The 24,303-nt window shown below is 38.7% G+C and overlaps 1 protein-coding gene across 1 annotated transcript in view; it reads left to right on the forward strand.

The window, feature by feature from the left end:
- The window catches only part of SFMBT2 (Scm like with four mbt domains 2), a 2,938,510-nt gene that overhangs the window by 2,208,361 nt on the left and 705,846 nt on the right, over positions 1-24,303 (forward strand). Inside the window, 1 exon segment of the mRNA XM_044088354.1 lies at positions 22,380-22,426. Coding sequence (XP_043944289.1) covers positions 22,380-22,426 — 47 coding nt within the window.

A 24,303-nucleotide genomic window follows, 5' to 3' on the forward strand; every position in this document is an offset into this window, starting at 1 on the left:
TCTAAAATATATATTGGCAAGCCCATTTCTAAAGTGACCCTATCCAGATGGCTTTCTGATTGTATCTCCTTTGCATATTCCGTGAAATAAATTTCTTTACCTGTTGAGACTAAAGCTCATTTCACCAGGGTGGTTACTACTTCAGCTGCCTTTGTCATTCAGGCTTCAATTGATGATTTTTGTGTGGCAGCTACTTGGTTTAACACTCATACCTTTGTGTTCCATTACAAATTGGATATTCAGTCTAGGTGTAGAGCTTTCTTGGGTTCCACCATTTTGCAGAATGTTCTCTCCTAGCACCATCCTGGGGTTGTTACTTTATCCTACAGGTTGAGCTGAACAGAAAAGACAGCATTTGATATATAATTATGTGCATACTGTTACCATAGATCCAGAGTTGTCTATTTTTGTTTGATTCAACTATGGGTTGTCAGATCTAACCGGATCTGACCCCGGCACCAGTGCTGAAACATTTCTGTTACAGGGCTCCAACTCTTCCCTTATGTATAATTCCCTGGTCTCCACCCTACTACCTCAAATCTCATTTGATATCTTAGGTGTTCCATACTGCTTCAAAGGGCTCCATTTAATAGTATCCCAAGTGGTAACTTTTGTTCAAGTCCTCCCTTACCAAGAGAGTTTTGTTCTCTCTATCCTATGATTATAAAGCTTGTTAGATATTTTAGGTGTGTTACTTTTTTTCTATTTAGTATAGGCATTTAGAGTTGTTGATAACATAGTTAAATATTTCCTAGATCTTATAGGGTAGTTTCTTTGTTTTTTGGTATTTCTAGCTTTGTCTTCCTTAACCTTGTATTTGCATCTAAGTAAGTTAGAGAGATAAGTTTAGTCAGCCAATAGTTATTAGTGTGTGTGTGTGTGTGTGTGTGTGTGTGCATTTTACTCTTTCTTCATGGCTAATGATCAAGGTTTTAAAAAGTGCATGGAGTGTAGACATAAGCTGCCCCTCCCTAGGACCCACACTCCCTCTGCATATATTGTTTAGGGGCTGCTTATTTAGATTCTGCATGTCAAGCTTGTACTTCATTTAATGCTTGAGCATTGCAACCATATGTGAAAAACTAATTGTCAAAGGACTCTTTCCTTCCAAGACAGGGTCTGCTGCCTTTACCCCTTCCTGGGTCTGTATTGGTCGCTCGAACTTTCAAAAGTTCGAGTGTCTTGTGGTCGACACAATATGACTGAACTTTTGAAAGTTCGAGCGTTTTAACGGAGATCTCCATACAGCACGGAATGGGAAGATTTCCCTTTTCTGCACTGTAGTGCAGTCTCAGAGTTGGTATATTTAAAGAGCGGGGGGTATGAGGGGCATATCCCCCCACATGGGGGTGCAGGGGGGCTTGCGCCCCTGCTTAAAACATTCAGGTAGTTTATTTGTGTAGATTTTTTTGGGATGTTCAAACTTTTAAAAGTCCGATCATATGGTGTTGACCGTATGACACTCAAACTTTTAAAAGTTTGATCATCCAATGTAGACCCCCTCTTCCTCACCCACTTCTTCTCCAAAGGACAAGAAATCGGGGGAAAAGTTAACTTCAGACAAGGACAAGAATAAAATCAAAGAAAACTCAAAAGAAAAAAACAAAAGCGAAGGGGTACTCTGAGAAGTCCCATAAGGGGTCAACGCATCCATCCCTGTCTTTGGAATTGGATCCCATGGTGCTGAGACCATTGGAGCTGGCAGTTTCTTGGCATTGTGAGACACTGGATCAGCACTGGTATGGCCATATCTGATCAGCCCCAGACTACATTCTCCAATACTTCAGGAGAAGTGCTATTTCAGACCACCCTCAGTGGTGGTGACAGCCTGGTGTTTTAGAAATCTGACAGAACAGGACACCAGCAGAATGATGAGAAAATTTCTTAGGATGCACATCCAGCTTGGGGTTTTCTAAGTACCATTCTGTGGAAATGTACAGGGTGCTGGTCCATGTACCTCTCTTCTATGCTCTCTTCCAGAACTGGCTCACTTGTTGGTGCTGGTAACTTTAGGCCAGATCTGCCCCATAGAATCTTTGTTGCAGCCAATAGTTCAGGCAACTTCAACTCCAGCTGGTTCCCTACTTCTCTTGGGTCCAACATGTTCAGACCCAGAAGAGTCTTGGAGCTGAAGCTTCAGAGTCGAGGCTCATATGAGGATTCAACCCCAAAACTGTCTGAGCCATCTCTTCCCCTGTGCGCTTCAGCATTAGATATATTTGGCAATGAGATCAGCCTTGGGGTCGAGACCCATCAGTTCTGAAGTCTGCCTTATGTCCAAGGGCAGGAGGGAGCCATCAGAGCCAGTGCCTTTCTTGGCCTTTGAGGCTTTCCATCAGGTCCTGTTGATGCTGAAGGAAAAGTTGCTGTCTTCAAAGTCTACACCATCCGAACCCTAGCTTGGATCAGCTTCTCTTTCTTATTCTTCTGTCAAGACAGGAACAGTAGGACCCACGGGTTTCCAGGCAACCTGCTATATTAGCTCCCAGTCTGATTTTGAACCCTCTGTCATTCCTTCTCAGATAATTCATAGAAAACAAATGTGTAAACAGAAGCACTTACTCTTCTGCTGAGTCTGTAACCAACAACAGTGACTCAGATAAGGGTGAAGGCTCCTAAGGATCCCCCGCTGAAGATCTCACATTTGGTGACATCCTGGAATTGATGAAACAGAGAGGGGATGGTCCACAGTTAGTCCTTCTCCTGACATGTTAGTGCTCCTGGAAGCTTTTGGGTCTGGTTCAACTTATTGGTTGGTACTACCCTTTGACCCACTCAGCTTGATGGCTTAACATGCATGGAAGGACCCTGATGTGATGGAGCCAATCTCCAAAGAACCTAGATGGGATTTTGTCCACCACTACAGACAAGAAACATTGGAACAAGGGTCCTCCGGTAGATGCAATACTTGTAGCAGAAACCACAAAGGAGGAACTATTCCCAAGAGAGTTCCTCTGCCCATGCCCCTAATAGAGAGTCTAGAGTGATGGGCTCATTTTGGCTACTGACTTGCGCTTCAGCAATCTTTGCTCTGAGGGCACTGAATTATCTAGCCCATGTCACCAGATTTGAGAGAGACTTGACCAGGGAAATTTCCAGGTCTCTGTCAGGTGTGCTACCAGTGGATTCCCAGAAGACATTGGATTCCCAGCTATCCACCCTTCAATTCTCATCTAATGTAGCCATGTGTCTGTTCTCATATACAGCTGATGGTGCAGCTAGGGTGGCAGACATTGACATCTCCATTCGCCAGCATGCTTGGATATGCCTTTACAACGTTGCAAAATGCCTACTTTGATGCGTCCACTTTTTTCACACCTAAAATGAAAGAGACGCTCACCAGGAGTCAGCAGCTTTGTAAGACTCTCTTAGACATCATCTTCTCCACACTCCAGAGCTCTTACTCTAGGAGTCAGTGGGCTGGAAAGAAGATGTGGTTCAGGAAGTCACAGAGCCCTTATCAGGAGACTCCTGGTGATAGATTGGCAGGGGAGGAGGCAAAAATAATGGTCGTCGCCCCAGAGGCAGGGGTGGACTTTATAATCGGGGCTTTCATGGGTCATTCTCTGAAAAGCCCTTTCAGTGTTCCTGAAGGGTTGCTCGGCTGCTGCACTCTGGAGGCAGTTTTGCACCTACAAGCCTGGCAAAACATAACCATAGATTAATGGGTGCTAAATATAATCTCCAGAGGTTATTCTATACTATTTTACCTTCCCCCTTGCAAACATCAGCAAGTTCCCAAAGTTTCACCCAGTCATTGTTAACTTGTGGCAGCAGAGCTTTCCAAGATGGTAGAAAAAAAAAAGAGTCATCCAACCAGTCTCCATAGACCAAATAGAATCCAGAGTCTACTCACAGACCCATTTTGGACTTGAGTCATTTAAATCAGTGTGCCAAACAGACAAAATTCTAAATGGTCACACTACTCTCTCTTTTGCCGCTACTAAGGCAGGTGATTGGGTATGCTAAGTAGACCTCAAGATACATATTGTCATGTATAGATGGAGAAGCATTTGAGAAGGTTCCTCCATTTCCAGTTGGGAGCCGGTCATTATCAGTTCAAAGCTCTGCCCTTTGGGCTCATCACAGCCCCCTGGGTGTTCACCAAAGTTATGGCAGTGGTATTAGTACACTTGTACCTACTAGAGATCCAGGTTTTCACATACCTTGACTATTGGCTTCTCATAGCTGCAATTGAAAATCTGTTATTGCACCAGTGGGATATTTTGTTCAACTAATGCAGGATCTAGGCATCACAGTGTCTCCTAGAGCCAGCTAATGCCTTCTCAACAGATAGAATTCCTTGAACACTACCTAAACACAACCGTACAGATAACTCATCTTCCAATGTCCAGGGTTCTCTCTCTTCATTTTACTGCTACATAAGTCCTTCACCGCCCTTATCTACCTGCAAGGTTGATCCATTGCCTTTTGGGTCTTATGGCATCAATAATCCTCAGGGACCTGTTCACCAGATTTTTCATGAGGGTTCTCCAGTGGGCGCTAGCAGTTCAGTAGTCCCAAAGGGTCTACCCACTCCATGCAAAAATAAAACTAACTCAGATCTGTGAACAGCACATATTTTGGTGGATTACATCTCCATTGGTGATAGACAGACAACCATTCCAAACAACCACCCTCCCTCCACTGGTGGTTGTGACAACAGATGCTTCCTTTCTAGGCTTTGGGGACCCAGCCATCATTTGAGCCAGTAGTGTCAGTGGATTTGAAATTCCTATCTTGGAAAACAATATTTCTAATGCCTGTTAAGTCAGTTAAGCATATGTCAGAGATGCAAGTATTTTCCTGCAGACCTTCTATTCATTTTTTTTCATAAAGACAGGGTTTCAGTAAGAATGACTGCTTCTTTCTTTCCTAAGGTGGCATCTGAAGCTAATCTAAATCAGACAGTAAGTCTTCTAGTCTTTTAGTTTCCATGATTTTATAACAAAGGTGAATAAATTATCTTCAGAGAACTAAGCCTTTCAGGAAGTCTGATCAACTTTTTTGTGGCATTGTCTAGACTAAAATTGGAAAAGACTGTGGCTAGGGTTACATTTGCCTACAATAAAGAGTTTACTGTTACAGCGCAAGCCTAGAGGTCATTCTGTAAGGGCTTCTACAGTCTTTGCCAACTGACTTCCTATTGGTGATATCTGTGCAGTTCCTACTTGGTCAGCAGTTCATACATATATGCTGCATTATGGATTGGATGAACTATCTGGATCCCTTTCATCTTTTGACTCCACCATTCTTAGGAATATCCTTCCTTGATACCACCCAGTACATTATGCTTTGGATGGTGGTCAGTAGAACATGTGGCACAGTTTAATAGAAGATTAACTAACGATCTGATGGCTTGTCTAGCCTTAAAACTGACATACTGCTGTTATTAGGGTATGTGGAAAACTTGCTGAATGCATGATATATAGAACTCCATATTGTTGCACTTGAAATGTCTTTTTTAACATAAATAGTTTTCTTTATTTTGAATGCAAAATAACTCCACATAAACTACTACTTTTCTTACAGCACTTGAAATTTCTTGTGCTTGCATATTGTAGAGCACAAGAGAAATCATCAAGTGAGGAATGAAATTTTCTAGTACTGAGACATCATGTTAAGGTTGCCTTTTAGTGTACTGGAACTTTAAAATGCAAGCTTCCAAACAAAAACTGTTAATTTAATATGCAGAATATTTGGGGATTAGATGCACTGAAATTATTTAAGGAGGAGTGTTAAATTAGTTTTTGACTAAAATGACAATGTAGTAACAAGGAGATACATTTTCAGTAGTATAGCCCTTGCACACATTAGATCTCCACTCTCCTCCCTAACCTTTAGGGAATAACTATACCACAGTCATTTATCTTCCATCCTATTCGTAGTTTGAAAGCATTTGTTTCTGATCTCTGAAGTAGATAATGCAGGTATTGTAACAGGATGAATACAATTGTTTCTTTCTTAGGGAAGTATTGATATCATTCACATTCTGAGAATCTAATGTAGTGTAAATGAGAGAGGCTGCTTCTTGCCATCCTAGCCAAAATCACAGCCACTTACCCATTCCCATGTCAGTACAGCTCTACAGATTACTTTTACAAACACTGTTGTATAAGAAAATTCTAAAATTTAAACAATGTACAATAAAAGAAAGTTTCCTCTTCTTACTCTTAATAAGTAAAGGCTGGCCATTTGACTGTACATTAAACTTGTATACTTTCTAATATTTCCTGCTTATAATATTGCCAGTTTGTTTAGTGAGTGCTGTGTAATTAGAAAATGTGTTAAATACTATTTACATATAGATATTAAATCAATAATACATAATAGCAGATAATAGTTTTGATAGTTAAAATGAATGGAGCAAAGGTAATAACTGGAAATTACACTTTAAAGTCATGGGCATAATTCCAAGATTTCTTCTCTTGAAAATAGAATTCCATTTTTTAATAACTGTCAAGTCAGTGTCCCTGGCCATTTTATATTTGTCCCAGGGGTGTTAGAACCAGAATGAAAGCATTTCTGACTGGCTAGCTATCTCAGCAAAGATCAGCAACTGATAAAAAGCCTATTTCGATTTTCAGTGGTGGTGTAACCCAAATCCACATCTGTGTCAGTCAAACAACTTTCATAAGCTGACTCATAATTAAATAATTAGTATTTGTTTCATTACTCCTCCATACCCTTCTTTGTTGCAACAGAACTCAATAGTGTTTTATAACTAAAACACACACACAGTAATAAAAGAAGAAAGAAGAGTTAAGGGAAGATGGGAGTACATGTTTTAGAAGTTAGTGTTTGAGTGATGAAAATCTCAGTATTTGGGTAGTTTATACATTTATCACATTATTACACAAAATCAGCGTAATGAAGAGTACATGCTGTTTGAAGTTGTGCCGTGAGTACTAGATTGTCCAGCTGGGAAGAGTAGAAACCAGGATAGGATTTTTATATAATATATAATATATTATATTACATACCATAAATTATATTATATATTTTTGTTATGACTTGGGATGATTTATGATGAGGTATACTCTATATTTTAAAATTTGTTCACTTTTTGCACTTTTATTTGTTATGTACATATATATATATATTTATTATGACAATTTGTATAAAAACATGGTTTTTAAGCACTTGTCCAGTCATTTACAGGGTATTTTTTTCTGTATATAGTTTTTAGGTCAAAGTTTTTTGATATGTACCTTTAAGAAAGCATATATTCATTATATTTTGGCGCCAATTTTAATATAAAACAGAGTCGAATGAGTTACTAGTGGTTCTGATGAAATCTGAGTTCCTCAGATGAAAGCGCTTAACCAAGAGATCGTTCTACATGTTTGGATTTTATTTGTGAAATAAACCTGTGTTTTTACCAGCAAAAAGTGATTTGTCTACTGAATTGGAGTCCTGCTCGAGCCGAGAACTGGTTTCTACTATTTCTAAAGTTTGTGGTTGGACTTTTGGGTATCTATTTTTGTTACATCGTTGCAAGAATGGCAGAGACCGGTTCACCTTCTGCTTCATTGAGCAGGACTGAGTATTCGGAGCTCCGGGCGGAAGTGACGTCACTGCAAAGTGACGTTAGTAGGCTCCTCGAGTTGATGGGGAAGCTTACTGAAAATATCCAGTTTGGTGGAACTAACGACAACGTTAAGAGTAAATCTGGGGTAGATTTACCTTCACCTCAGAGAGAAAACACTTCGGAAATCTTTGTCAGCGACGAAGAAATCCCTAATGGACAAGGTCTATTTAATCCTACAGGAATGCCGAAAACAGTACTTGATCTAGAAAATAAGGAAGTGGACATTAATTTATCACCAGCGGGCGACCACTTTCGATTTGAGTCTTTTGCAGCGGGACGAATTCTACAAGCTGGGCGCCAAACCGAAAGGGAAGGTGCAAACCAAATCGTATGCTGCTTCGATTTCTAAAGGACTTGAGATTAGCAAAGGTGCAGAAACAAGAGACTGTGTTTTAAGTCCTATTTCTAAAAACATTTTTAAACAGAGCAAAAAGCATTCTATAAAAAATGTTGGAAATGATATTTTGAATGACTTTTTGAATGAAGAAACTGACTTTTTCAGAAGGGGTTAATAACAATATAACTAAGGAAAGGAAAGAATACCCTTCTGATTATATTAAAGACAAGATTTGTGCTTTAGGTAAAAAATTAATTTTATTAAAATGTGCAAAAATTGACAATGCCTATTTAGGTAAATGCCTAACATTAGGCATTGTTCCAAAGGGCATTAGATTTTTTTAAATTACCTCTTGGTCTAAAATATGAAGAGGATGTTATTTGTGATTTTAATGAAATGTTTGATGATTTTGGTTTTTATTTTATTAAGAAATTGATTAAGTATAATGATGGGAAAATTTCTCTGTTATTAAATGAAGTGGAAATTTTTGAATGGAGAGATTGTGAACAATGTTAGATTTGATGAATGGTATGACTTGTATCAAAAGCAATTTATACATGCTGAGAATAAAGCCAAAACTGTTTATAGCAGGAAATTGAAGAAAATTGATAGGGATATGTGTCTGTATAGGGAACACAAAGTTTACACATGGCCATGTCCTATTGAAGGTAGAAATGTTAAAAATGGACATGATGTTCCAGGAAGGAACTTCCACAATGGGATGGATAGGACTGAAGAAAATTCAAATTTTCAAGGGGGGAGACATCACCCTGCACCCAAACAATACCAGAGGAAGTATTAAAGGTGAAAAAGGATGTAAACACCAATAATGATTTTGGTTTAGAACGTGATGTTTTGTCACCAAATAACAATTCCCTGGTTTTGTATCCACTGGTACTTTTGGACTGTGACACAGTAGAACAAGGGATGGACAATAATTTTAAAGAGCAACCATTTATGAATGAGGAGGCCACAAAAAATCAGGGCCCCTTAGTTCTAACCTTTGCTGGTTTTAAAGTGTATAATTATACTAATTTTTATATATCAAATGAATTTTTTAAGCTTTTTAGTAAGGGAATGAAGTTTATTCCGACAGTTAAATTTAATTTTGTCGATGCTATTAAGGAAATAAAGTTATTTTGTAGAAGAATCAACCTGGCTATCCAATTTAAAAATGACCTGGACTTAGGAATCAAACAAAGGGAAGAGAGACTTAGTAAGAAGAGTACATACATACCCAATTCTCACCCTCAAGTTGGAATATATGAGAAAATGGTGTGTAGAGATATTTACAGATTACACAAGAACATCAATTCTAGAAATAATATTAGTGTCCCCTTCGAAGACAATCTTACCAGAGGGGAGAGAGAATGTTTGCATAACGTGGTCAATAATAAAAATATTAGATTAATGAAACCAGATAAGGGAGGGGGCATCATTATTTTTGATACAGAAAATTATAATAAAGCAATTCATGACATTTTGTTCACTTCTGGAAACTATGAAGAAGTTTCATTAAATCAGATAAATATAGGTCATCATCGGATTGATTTAATTTTAGAGGAATATTTGTTGGATAACCGCATAACTAATGAACTCTATAATTTCTTGAGGAATGAGTTTCCAAGACTTGCTTGTATCTTTGGAATTCCAAAGATACATAAATGTATAGATACTCCACCCTTTAGACCTATTATTGCTGGTTCATACTCTAAGACCTACAACATGGGAGTTACAATTGACCACTGGACAAAACACATTTATGATAAGGTTCCCCATATGGTTAAAGATTCTTGGGAATTTTTGAGTAGAATTACGCCAGAGGTTTGGCCTGAGCATTTGATATTTCTTACAATAGATGTACAAGATTTATTTTCATGCATTCCCGGTACTATAGGTTTGGAATTTTTTGAAAATAGTTTGAAAAACTATTCAGGGCTAAGTTGGGACAGAATCAGCCTCATCTTGGATATGATGGGGCTTATTCTCGACCACAATTACATTCAGCATGAAGGAGAATACTTCAGGCAGACCAGGGGTGTGGCTATGGGGGCTTCTTGTGCTCCCATATTCGCTAACCTGGTCATGCTCGAATGGGAAAATCAGTTTTTATTCCCTTGTCAATTTTTTAAACATATTTCCCTCTATTCCAGGTACCTGGATGATTTATTTATCATTTGGAAGGGTCCTTCAGAAGACATTAGGACCTTCATTGATTACATCAATTCAAGTACCAATTTTTTAAAGTTTACATATAAGGTGGACAAGTCTGGTATTGCCTACTTAGATACTTTTATAAGTACCACCCCAGAAGGATTTGCTTCACAAATCTATAGAAAGTCTACCTTTTCAAACGACTATATAGAATTTGGTAGTTGTCACCCTCAACATGTATTTAGAAATGTGTTAAAAGGTCAATATATTCGGGCAGTGAGGATGAGTTCTTCCAGGGAGAGTATGGAAAAAGAAATAGATACTATTTCACAGATGTTTTTGGATAGAAAATATCCAAAAAGAATGGTACAAAATGTGGCTAAATATGTTAAAGACAATTGGGGTACGAAATGTAACCCCCTGTTGGGACAGGTATTAGGAGAAAATACAAAGAAAAATGCCCAAATTAGCAGGATGGTTTGTATTATTATGTTTAGCCCATACACTAACCTGGTGAAAGAAATAGTCAAAAGGCACTGGGAATTACTGAACACCTCTGACAATAATTTGGCCAATATTGAGAAAAATCCTGTTTGTGTCTATAAAACCGCACTTAACTTGAAAAAACTTTTGGAAGTTAGTGCGTATATTAGGACAAAAAAGAAAAGACAGTCAACAAAAAAGTGTGGTTCTTGCAAGCAGTGTAAGAATATTAATGAAGAGAGTTTGGTCATACTAGACAACTTGATGAAAACTAAATGTAGGAGTATTGCTGGGAATTGCCACAGTCAGAGAGTTGTATACCTTGCCACTTGTTCTTCCTGTCCTGCCTATTATATAGGCAAGACAGAGAGAAAATTTAAGACAAGAATATATGAACATCTTTACAAAATAAAGAAAAAAGATATCAAAAATGCCCTCAGTAAATACGTTTTGGATAAGGGTGAAGACCATTCTTTTAGATTTATGATTTTAGATCAGGTAGAACAAACATCACACGGTGGCAACTGGAAAACATGGTTAGCATATAAAGAAAGTGAGTGGCAAATATATTGTGACGCCACTACTTCACCCGGCTTGAATGATTTTATTAGTATTAAGCCGTTTTTAAGCCTGGACCGGGGATAAGCCCTAGGTAGGCTCTTTATATCCACTCTTAGTTCACTTTTTGTATGTATATCAAACGTTCCCATATTTTAAATGGATATTTTTATTATTAAGTTATTATTGTTATAGTTAATTTTGAATAGACCTCTAGCATAAGAATATCAAATTGAAAGGATAGGATTTTTATATAATATATAATATATTATATTACATACCATAAATTATATTATATATATTTTTTATGACTTGGGATGATTTATGATGAGGTATACTCTATATTTTAAAATTTGTTCACTTTTTGCACTTTTATTTGTTATGTACATATATATATATATATATATATATATATATATTTATTATGACAATTTGTATAAAAACATGGTTTTTAAGCACTTGTCCAGTCATTTACAGGGTATTTTTTTTCTGTATATAGTTTTTAGGTCAAAGTTTTTTGATATGTACCTTTAAGAAAGCATATAGTCATTATATTTTGGCGCCAATTTTAATATAAAACAGAGTCGAATGAGTTACTAGTGGTTCTGATGAAATCTGAGTTCCTCAGATGAAAGCGCTTAACCAAGAGATCGTTCTACATGTTTGGATTTTATTTGTGAAATAAACCTGTGTTTTTACCAGCAAAAAGTGATTTGTCTGCTGAATTGGAGTCCTGCTCGAGCCGAGAACTGGTTTCTACTATTTCTAAAGTTTGCAGCTGGGAAGAGGCCCATAAGTGCTTTATATTAAAGTGATTTACTCAGATTAATTATGTAAGCAAATGGCAAATGAGAAAGTCAAACCCATGGCCACAGAATCACTTGTATTATCAGTTTATGTCTTTGATATTCCGAGCTAAATTGCCAGACCATTGACAATAAACTGGAATTCCCAATGAGCAATACAAGAATCCCAAAATGCAATTAGAACCAGAGGTCACACTTGTAGATGCATTGTTGACAAATACTTTAACAGACTTTACAAAATAACAATGGTGTTAAGGATTTAGTCTCATTAATATCTTACCAGGATAAGAGACTTTTATCAGACTGTTAAAAGAATCAAAACTCTCCCCTTAAAAGGGGGATGGGATCACATGATCAAATCACATGATTAAACTTTCTTAATTTTTTATTTTAATAACAAGTACAATTAACAATGTTGTTTAACCCTTTGTGTCGGTTTGTATCCAACTGAAGTTGCTACTCATACTGCTTTTTACAGGTACAAGATCATTTGATAGGAGTATTTTTGGGATACCAAAAATTCACAAAGGGGCCTGGGATCCATCTTTATATCCAATAACTTCAGCCAAAGGTTCCAAATTTGAATTTTATCATTTTTTATAAATCAGGCATTGAAGGAAAGTGTGATAAACAGTCCATTGTATATCAGAGGTTTGTTACAGTTTAACGATTTTTAAATGATTGTTACTATGGATGTGAAATCTCTTTATACTGTTAAATCCCATGATGTGTAGAATGAGTGGGTGTGGAGTATGGTATGCTTCTTGAAAATTAGTTATTTTATAAATTAAGTAAAATTTATAGGTGACTGTATTGCCTACATACTTAAATACAATTATTTTTTGTTTTAAAAATTCGTATTATAAACAGATTAGAGGGGTGGCAGTGAGGGCAACAATGGCCCCTAATTTTGTCAATCTTGTTGGATCTTTGTGGGGAAAATTTTTTGTATAAGAAGTCAAGTTTTAATAATGATAGATTTTACAAAAGATTTATTGATGATTGTTTGTAAATTTGGAAAGGGATAGAATGTGAGTTAGATGAAATTTTATCTGACATCAGTAGTGATGCATGTTTTTTAGAATTAAGCGTAAAGATCAAATTGTGTTTTTGGATACGCTTATTTGTAACAAGAGTCACAAACCTGAAGCTTGCATCATTTATAAAAACACTGAAAGCAATTCATTTCATTATATTACCATGCATCCCCCTAATCAAAAAAGGGGGATAGTCAACAGAAAATTTTATAGATGCATTAATTTAACAGCTAATAAAAATTAAGCTGTTATTTGTCCTAAATTGATGGAGAAATTTTTAGTTAAGGGGTACCATAAACAGTAAGTGGAAGAAAATGTTCATGTGGTGGGTGATGAAGACATAAAGGATAAGGAAGAATAGAAAACTGGTGAGTGTGTGTGTGTCTTTTAGTAATGACAGTGGTGCAATAAAGGTGTCATAAATGATAACTGGGTTATGTTCAAGGGTAATAATGGCGTTTTTAGGAGTGTCGGAAATGGCCCAAAGTTTGTGTATAAGAGGGTAGGAGAAAGCTTAAGAATTTGAACAAAACAACACTGCACACAATGGCAATATAATAACCCAGAAGAAAGACACATACAAATGCACACATGCTTACACAGTATTATAAGCAGGCTTATTAATGAGGGGACTAATGCATTTTGCATAAACGTCATGTGCACCTATGCATCCCTGGGGTATTTTACATGCAATTCAAATTTTGTTGCTTATTTTACAGTGTCTTTGTCATTTGAATCATTTTACATAGGAAGAAAACAGAATGTTAAAAGTCAGAATTTATAAACATAGATGCACAATTATGTCAAAAAATTAATTTAATTTTTAAGTAGACATTCCAGAGTTTGTCTTGAATTCAAGAAGTTTTTATTTTTTTTTAAATTATCGATCATGCTGTTTTGAATGTTCGAGGTGGTAGTAGGGAAGGATTTTTAGGTTACGTAAGAGTATGAATGACAGTTGGATGCAAACTAACACAAATGGTTAAATAAAAGTGTTAATTTTACTTAAATTTAATCGTGATTTTTTATGTGTATGTGTGTGTGTATATATATATATATATATATATATATGTGTGTGTGTGTGTGTGTGTGTTTGTGTGTGTGTTTTATATATATATATATATATATATGTGTGTGTGTGTGTGTTTTGATATATATATATATATATATATATATATATATATATATATATATATATATATATAAATGTATATGTGTGTGTGTGTGTGTAGAATATATGCGTGTATGTATGCATGTTGTGGGTATTCTAATAGGTGTGTACTAGGCTAACTGCCCTTGAGGGCCATTTTAAGCCTAGCCAATTTACTCTCAATGATAAGAATCCAACCCTGTATCTTGTGTCTGTAAGGTAAACATCCTAACCATTACGCCAGCCCCAAACCCTAAAATTACACCCTGTACCTTGTATCTGTGAAGTAAAGACCTTAACCTTTATGCCATCCCCTACCCAAGATTATATATCATTCCATATAGGACTTGAACAAGCATTCTCTAACTTAGGAGGCCAGTGCCTTATCTGTTAGACCACTGGGTGTGTGTATGCTATGCAGACAAGATTGATATTTCACAGAGTAAGTCAAAAGGTAGCATGTGCCAAAGTCGAAAGCTCATTGCCTGATATAACTAAACTCATCTTCCCATTGTACAGAATCAGTTAAGTAGTTATACATTGTGCTTTTGACAGAATAGTATAGTTCTGGACAAGCCCTGGCTGATACGTGTTTTTTTTTTTTTTTTTTTGAAGTCATTGGAATTCAGGACCTGTTACACAAAACCTTACTCACAGTGTTACCTTTTAGAGAGTCCCCATCTGTTTTGCTGTCTGGTGCCAGGGTTTGGGAAGCCAGGCTGTTCTAGAAATGATATTAAGCATTTCCTGATGTGTAGCAGTTTCTGCACTATAAAAGGAAGCTATATGAATAATAGGTTAAAGTTTTTTACCCCAAAAAAATTATTTTAAAGGAAAAAACATCTATCTGCAGAATTTCTTTTTTTTTCTTTTTTTTTTAAACACCTTTATTAAATTATCACTTAAGACATAGGCATACTTTAATATAGGTTCATAGGTTCATAGGTTCATACTAGGCTATCTGCCCGAGGGCATTTACAAGCCTAGCCCATAGTTTTGTGGCTTACGCCACCCCTTTAGTATGGGGAACTATACCCATTATTTTGCTGTGCCTCTGTTGAGCAGTGACACTGAGGTAATCCCTGGGGTATATCTGCGATCTCCCATCCATTGGTCAAGATTTCTCTTGAACAAGGCCAGCGAGGTGCTCTGCCTCACATATACCGGGATTTTATTCCACAGCATAGGGAGTCTTTGGGTGATGAATCTATCCCTCCAGCACGTCCTATTAATAGCCGTGTCGAGGTTTAAGTCTCCCGCCCTTGTGGCTCTGACGGATCTAGATTTTTGAGGTGAAGCATATTCATCAAATCTGGGTTTGACATGGCCTTGTATGTTAGGCAAAGGTCACCTCTGAGCAAGCGGTAGCGACTGAATAGAGCTGGAGTTCTTTCAGTCGGGCAGCATAGGACAGATGTTTGAGACCCTTTATCCTTTTGGTGAGGAACTTTGTGGCCTCTCCAGCTGCTGCAAGTGTCGGGTCAGATACATTCGAATGGGGCATTGTACTCAATCATTGGTCTGATGAGTGATGAGTATAGGGAGACTATGACCTCCCTTGATCTAGATGAGAATCCCTTCATGATAAGGTGGGCAATGTAGAAGGTCTTCCTAACTACTTTAGCTACATGGGTGTCGAATGACAGACTACTATCAACCTGGGTCCCCAGGTCCCTGATAACTTCTTCTGTACTCAGTGGATTGCCACCTATTTGGTAGCTAGGGGTAACCTTGTTTTTCCCGAAGGGTATGACTATGCATTTTTGGCATTTAACTTTAGGCCATGGCTCTGGCACCAGTTATCCGTTTCTGTGAGACCCTTCTGAAGGATATCTGTGTCAGATGTGTTTTCTACTATGGCGCCCAGTTTGCAGTCATCTGCAAACTTTGTCAGCCATAACCCTCCTGTGTTTGCTTGTACTTGGAAAAGTAGATGCCAAACAAGAGTGGGCCCAGGACTGAGCCCTGTGGTACACCACTTGTGACAGGCTTTGAGTCTGACATGGCGCCAGCAACTCTGACCCTGTGGGTTCTGTCACTCAGCCAGTTTGCAACCCATCTTGTGATGTATGGGTTAACATTTAAGCTGATGAGTTTTTCAATGATACCCGAGTGGGGTATTGTATCAAAGGCCTTCGCCAGATCGAGGTAGGCTGTATGGACTGCCTTTCCCTCATCAATGGCTTTGGTGACTGTTTCGAAAAGTCAACCAAGTTTAGAAGGCATGATCTGCCTTTGACAAAGCCAAACTGGGATGGATCCAAAGTCTGCAAATTCCCTATGTCTTTATTTATGAGGTCCATTATGATCCTCTCCATGGCTTTGCAGATAAGGCTTGTCAAGCTAATGGGCCGGTAATTTCCAGGGTCGGTGGAGGCACCGCCTTTGTGAAGTGGGACCACAGTTGCAGTGCGCCACTCCTGGGTGCGTATCCAGAGGTAAGACTATGATTAAACAGCTGTCCTAGCTGTGGGTTTAATTCCTCGTTGAGTTCGTGGAGCACACAGCCGGGACACCATCAGGTCCCATGGATGCTGTGTTTTTTGCTTTGGAGAGAGCAGTTCTCATTTGGGCGTTGGAGATGTTTGGGGGGCTGCAATCGCTTGGTATAGATATCACTCCTTTTGGGGAGGGGGAGAAGTTTGCACTGAACCTGTCAGCCAGTATGTTGGCAATGTCTGTAGGATCAGTAATCTTCACATCATTTTGAACTAGTTCTGAGCATATCTGGGAGTTTCCTCCCAGGTTTCTAACATAGCTAAAGAAGGCCTTATGATTGTCTTTTGAGTCTTTAGCTATTTTTCTCTCAAAATTTGCTTTGGATGATTTTATGAGAGCTCTTAGTTTTTACTTATAGTGATCAAGGGTGTCTTACCTTTTAAGGATTTTGCTCTATCTTGGAGTAGCTTCCTCCTTTTGTTGTAGAGTTTGTTTATGGCTGGGGTCCACCAGAGTGGACGCTTGCCTTGGTACAAAGAGTCTTTGTTTTGCTTGGGATTGCCTTATCCATGCAGTCCTGCAGGTGCTGGTAGAAGGCATTTGTAAGTGATTCAGCGGCTTGAGTACTGTTTTCCGTCGGCTCGGGGGCCTTAAAGGAGACCACACTAGTCTTTAGAAGTGTGAAGTCGGCTTTCGAGAAGTTCTTTACTGTGGTCTTTTATTTCAGGTGGGGGTGGGATGAGGACCTCCAGCGAGATTAGTTTGTGATCTGATCTCACCAGTGAGGGGTATACTTCCAGTGTTGAACATTGTGCTCCCATGTTCGTGATGATGAGATCAAGTATGTTTTCTCCTCTTGTGGGGATGGTGACTAGTTGTTCCATGGCATTTGAGTTTATGAATTCCAGGAACTTTTGGGCTAGGGTGTTTGGGCTTGAGTAGTGTTCCCAGTCTATATTAGGGTAATTGAAGTCACCTAGTATGATGGTGTTTGGTGATACATTTATCCCCTCTAGTGTTTTCAGGAAGGCCATGTGAGGTTCCTGAAAAGAAAAACTGTTAACATGTTTTTATTTACATACATTACATGTATTTTCTTTTTTTTTTTTTATAACAACCATCATTCAGTCCAACATTACATACATTTTTCATTTCCTGCATTCCTTTAAACCTCACTCCTCCTGAACATTATTCTGCATATGTTGTTCCCACAAATCCCATTTACTTCTATATAATTTGCTCCTTCTCTTTTCTAAAGATTCCACTTCAGTTCTTTCCCTTCTTTTACAATATTCAGTTAAAAAAAACTCTAAAATGCACCTCAGAGCACTTTGAACCCCCCCACAGCTTTTGATGATGTAGAACCCCCCAGATCCTCTGTTTAATGCAGTCATTTTCTTCCCAGTTTAGATTGTGATTTCCATGTTTTAGTAATTTGCTTTTTTTGGCAGCCAGTAGAGCTAAACCTTATAGGTTCATAGGTTCATACTAGGCTATCTGCCCTGGGGCAATTATAAGCCTAGCCCGATTCTGTATGGCTTACGCCACCCCTTGATTTGAGTATACTGTGCCCTTTTTAAGGTTTAGTTTACTGTGCCTCTGTCTAATAGTGACACAGGAGTAATCCCTGGGACAAACCTACGATCCCCCATCCACTTATCGAGATTCTTCTTGAAGAGATTCAGTGAGGTGCTCTGCCTCACATGAACTGGAATTCTATTCCAGAGCGAAGGGAGCCTCTGGGTTATGAACCTGTCCCTCCAGCAAGTTCTATTTATTTCTGTGCTGAGGTTCAAGTCCCTCGAGCGTGTGGCTCTAAGGGATTTAGATTTACTGAGGTGGAGCATGTCCATTAATTCTGGATTTGACATAGCTTTGTATGTCAGGCATAGATCGCCTCGAAGTAGGCGGTATGCAACTGAGTAGAGCTGGAGTTTTTTTAACCGAGCAGCATATGGCATCTGTTTGAGACCCTTGATCCTCTTGGTGAGATACTTTTGGGGTCTTTCTAATTGCTGGAGGTGTCGGGTAAGGTACATCCCAAAAGGGGCATTGTATTCTATGATGGGCCTGATGAGGGATGAATAAAGGGGCATGATTACCTCTCTTGATCTAGATGTGAAACCCTTCGTGATGAGGTGGGCTATGTCGAAGGTCTTTCTAACCACTTTGGCAATGTGGTTTTCAAAGGAGAAATTTCTATCAACTTGGGTCCCCAGGTCCCTAATAACTTTCTCTGTACTTAATGGGTTTCCGCCTATGTGGTAATTTGTGGGCACATTGTTTTTGCCAAAGGGTATGACTATACATTTTTTGGCATTTAGCTTTAAACCATGGCGCTGGCACCAGTTATCTGTCTCTGTGAGACCTTTTTGAAGGATGTTTGTGTCAGCTGGAGAGTTGATTATGGCGCCCAGTTTGCAGTCGTCTGCGAACTTGGTGAGCCTTAGTCCTCCCACGTTTGCCTGTACCTCGGAAAAGTATATACCGAACAAGAGTGGTCCCATGACAGAACCCTGTGGGACGCCACTTGTGACCGGTTTCGAGTCTGACATGGCTCCAGCAACTCTCACTCTGTGGGTTCTGTCTTTGAGCCAGTTTGCGACCCATCTTGTGACATAGGGGTTTATATTTAAGCTGGATAGCTTATCTATGATGCCCGAGTGGGGTATTGTGTCAAATGCCTTTGCAAGGTCCAGATAGGCTGTGTGGACTACCTTTCCTTCATCTATGGCTTTGGTGACTGTTTTGAAGAAGTCATCCAGGTTCAAAAGGCAGGATCTGCCCTTGACAAAGCCGAACTGGGTAGGATCTAGTGTCTGTAGGTCCCCAATGTCTTTGTTTATGAGCTCCATGATGATCCTCTCCATAGCCTTGCAGACTAAGCTAGTCAGGCTTATGGGGCGATAGTTTCCAGGGTCCGTAGAGGCTCCACCTTTGTGGAGTGGGACCACTGTTGCTGTACGCCATTCTGTGGGCACATATCCTGTAGTGAGGCTGAGATTGTATAGCTGTTTTATTTGAGGGATTAGTTCCTCTTGGAGTTCATGTAGGACGCAACCTGGGACGCCATGTGGTCCCATGGAAGCAGTGATTTTTGCTTTGGAGAGGGCAGCCTTCACCTGAGCATCAGAGATGTTTGGGAGGCAGCCCTCTGCCGGGATAGATACTTGTTTTTTGGGGGGGAGGGGGTGGAGAAGTTTGCACTGAACCTGTCTGCCAGGATATTGGCGATGTCTGTGGGTTCAGTGTATTTTTTGTCATTTAGAATCAACTCAGAACAAGTCTGGGAGTTGTATCCCAGGTTTCTAACATAACTGAAAAAAGCCTTATGATTGTCTTTGGTGTCCTGTGCAATTTTTCTCTCGAAGCTGGCCTTGGAGGATTTTATGAGGGATCGTAATTTTTTGCTAGTACTGATCAGAGATGCCTTCCCTATTAGGGATTTTTCTCTAGATTGTAGTAGCTTCCTCGTTCTGTTGTACAGTTTATTTATGGCAGGGGTCCACCAGACTGGACACCTGCCTTTGGATGATTGGGTCTTGGTTTTGTTTGGGATAGCATGATCCATGCATTCCTGGAGATGTCCGTAGAATGCATTTATATAGGATTCTGCAGTTTTGGGCCATAGTTTCCACTGGCCCTGGAGCCTTGAAGGATTCCACTTCAGTTTTGAGAAGTGAGAAGTTCGCTTTTGAGAAGTTTTTCACTGTGGTTTTCTGGGCTGGGGGTGGGGTCGGGATGTGGACATCCAGTGAAATTAATTTATGGTCTGATCTTACCAATGAGGGATATACTTCTGGTGTGGAGCATAGAGTCCCCATGTTGGCAATGATCAGGTCTAGTATGTTGTCCCCTCTTGTGGGAGTGGTGACTAGTTGTTCCATAGCTTTTGAGTTTATAATTTCCAGGAACCTTTGGGCTAAGGTGCTGGGGCTTGAGTAGTGCTCCCAGTCAATGTTTGGGTAGTTGAAGTCGCCCCATATAATGGTGTTCGGAGAGATCTTCATGTTCTCCAATGTTTTCAGGAAAGCCGAGTGGGATTCATGACTTTGAGAGGGTGGTCTGTAGGATGCTATAAACTGAAAAGCAGTCTTGCCCACTGTTAGTTGCACATGGATGGTCTCCGATACTTCGTGCAATGCCACTAACCTGGAGGTGTGGATATCCTTGATAAATATGGAAACTCCCCCTCCTTTTGTGGTTCGGTCCGGGTTTTGGGGCTGAAAAGCATGATATGAGGTATAGCCTGGTAGTGCTGGGGTGCTCTCTGGAGCCTTGAACCAGGTTTCTGTCACTGCACAGATATCGATGTTCTCCATACTGAGGAGAGCTTCGAGTGCGTGCATCTTGAGGTTAAGACTTCTGGCGTTTAGCAGCATTACCCTTAGTTTCTTGTCCCTTAACCTTTCTGTGTCTAGGCAGTTCAGATCCTGTGTCTCAGATCAAAAGAATAATTTCCTTAGTTACAGCCATTTGCTCCCCAATATTTCTGGCCTAGAGAATTTTTTCCAAAAAACATGTTCACGGTTATCTCTTTATTCCCCATCATGCCCCCAACATTTGGTATCTACCTGAGGAACAATTCTTTCAAATTTGCTTGGGATATAAAAATGCCCATGCAACTACTTCCAAGCAAAAATTCTAGACTTTGTTGCATACTTGGGAGCCATAGATATGTCCTACCATTATTTCCTTGAGAATTTCTTTTCCAGTGTCTCTTCCTAATCTTTTCTAAACTCCACTGATTGAGTCTTATAGTTTTCATGCAGTATTTAATATGCCCTACTAATTATCCTATTTTAACAGCAGCTTCTGTTCTAGTTTCATATAAAAACTGTACAAGAACAGATCTTTCACTTAGGACTCCCCCTCAGAATTTCATTTTTCTTATTCTAGCTCATAAGGCAGAAAACTGTTAATATATGCTTTACTTTGGACCCAGTTCAAAGTGTTTGCCATCATTTTATCATTATGTGACCAGAGGTACTTTGGAAGAGCTTGTTCAGTAGAAATTCACTTCTTTGTAGGACACTCCATATGTGCTTCTTGGACTCCCTATAAGCATATATTGACTCTAGTGACTTAGTTTTCTAGTTCAAAGGTATGCATTTTCACTAAGCTATTTAAATACTGCATTTTAAAGTCTTCTGTATCCTTTCTGTTTAGGCTGTATGTGTTTGAAGTAAACTGCCCACCCCTTCACATTTCCTAGACTAAGCTTTGAATCTATTCTGTATTCTGATCTGAATGTCTGAGATTCTGTTAAGAGGGCACAGAATGAGTTTTGGATATCTTTCACTAGGCGACCCTCCTCTTCCCTTTTGGCTTAGGGCTATATTTGCTGCAATTTATTTAGATACTCTCTGCATGTTTTCTAGATTTCCTTTTCCAGGAATACAGAATGCTTCAGGGCAACAACATTTTATAGTCAGCATAATACAAGATATCAGAATAATGACAACAGTATAACAAGCTGTATTGAATTTACCCCCCCTCCCATTCTATGAGTTCCATCTAAAAGCCACCATTACTACTAAAGATTTCTCTTCCTTGGACTCAGAATGCATTGTTCCATGATAATGTTACATCACTTTATCCAGATATAATAATACGATTCCACAATTATTGTTTTTCTTTGCTTATATTGACATGTTTGTTTTGTTCTGAAAATGCTTAACTGAATTTTAGAGATGGTTTATTGATATAATTTGTTATTGACTACAATAGCTGAATGTTTAACAATAGCTAACTTGCAAAAAACTACTAGTAATGTAACGGTCAGTATATGTTATGATAGCCATGAATCTTCTCTGTTTTACAGTACAAAAGAAGAGGAAAATTGCAGTAGTGCAGCCAGAGAAACAGTAAGTACTTCAAGGAACTGGTGTCTTGGTGTATGCTGTATAGCTGGTTGTAGGAAAAGCATCATCATGGCTTTTACCTTGTTTGTAACCTACATAAAAAGCATCAATTGTTTCATTTTATTTATGTACAGTTTAAATGACATGTTCCACATGTACATACATTTTCTTATGCATTTAATTTGTTTTACATAGAAGAATGATAACCTGCCATACCCCTTTTATGTGGAGAGCCACCCCACATTCACCCCACTGTGATATTTTTACAGCAGATACACCCAGGGCAGGCTTTTGGTGAACTGGTGCCCTAGGCTTAAAGCGCCACATTATCCCTCACCCACAACTAGGAACTGACCGCTCATGCACATTACCTGGCTCTTCCCACAACCATGGCCTACCCACGCCATCTGGATTAATTTTTTTCTTTCTCATAGTTTGTCTTATTCTTTATTTTTTTTTTTCCCGGCAAGCAACAATACATTCATTCAGTCATTCCCAACTTGACAAGACTGTAGTCTAATAACTGTGGAGAAAATGACTGGATTAAACAGAGGGTCTGGGGGACTCTACACCACCAAAAACTGAGGTGCATTTTAGAGGTTTTTTTTTTTTTTTTTTTTTTTTTTAAATAACCTGTTCATCCAGTGGACAGCCCGAACAAAATTCTGATTAAGGGAAAAATCAATCTCACTGTTCTTCAACTTTGATTTTTTTCCTACATTCTTTCAGCATACACTGACTTATCAGGAGTGCACTGTAATTACTATGGAAGAAATATCTGAATTAAACCAGGGGTCTGGAGGCCACTATGTCCCCAGAAGCCATCAGCTTATAGATGCTGTGGAATGTGTTTCAGAGCTTTTTTCCACTATTTTGATCCAGTGATGGTCTCAACAAAAGTATTGTGTCAGAACAGAAAGTCACTCTTGCTTGTTAGAACTAGTAAAACAGGATCTCTGTGCCTGAAAAATATTTTTATATTTTTTATCCAGTTTTCCTATCTTTTAAATGCAACAGACTTTTCTTTTAACATACCCGCCTTTTAACTTTAACTACGTAATTTACTGAGTCATTTCTACTGAAATACATGAGTTGCTGTTGTCCATTGTGTTTTTTTGTGCTGTGATCATAATACATTTCCATTGTTTGTAATGTAGTCCTGTGAGTTTGTCGAAAGATTTCTAATTTTTATTTCATGCATCATAGCCTGCTGAGATACATGATTTGCTGCAGTTCATTGTGTTTTTTGTACTGTAACCATAATACATTTCCATTGTTTGTAATGTAGTACTGTGAGTTTATGTTGAAAGATTTCTAATTTCTATTTCATACATCATGGCCTTACACTTGTAAGAGGAATGTTTAATCAAGGTGATTGTGGTTCATTTTTTGTACATTTTACAATACTTTATCAGTGGTAATGAGCAACAGCTAACAGTTGACAATAACCCATCCTCTCCTTAGAGTGGGGTAGAATTATAAACATCAGAAAATAATTTTTCATTCTGCCTTACCCACCTTTTCTGCCCGCAGTGATATCAGTACAGGAATTGTGTGAATGCCACACTGCAAATGGCTGCCAGCATCCCGTTTGTTTCCTCCACTGTTCAGCCTGGCATCAGTTCCATCTGAGCTAATGCACCTTTCAGTCTGTTAATTTCTACCATCTGCTGCAGTCATCATATTCTTCATTCTGTCCATAATTCCTGATAATTGTAGTCTTTATATTGAGATGTACTTACCTTGTTTTTCTAATCCTCTGTTGTTATTCATATTCTTTGTCTCCTCCACTGCTGTCTAAAGCAGTCTCCATTACCACACTCAACTTTAACTTTTTAGCAGCTCCCAGTAGAAAAATGAACAAGGGTAAAATTCATTCATTCA

Source organism: Protopterus annectens, chromosome 11.part0 (genome assembly GCF_019279795.1).
Source record: "Protopterus annectens isolate FY-2018-M chromosome 11.part0, PAN1.0, whole genome shotgun sequence".
Taxonomy (NCBI): Eukaryota; Metazoa; Chordata; order Ceratodontiformes; family Protopteridae; genus Protopterus; species Protopterus annectens.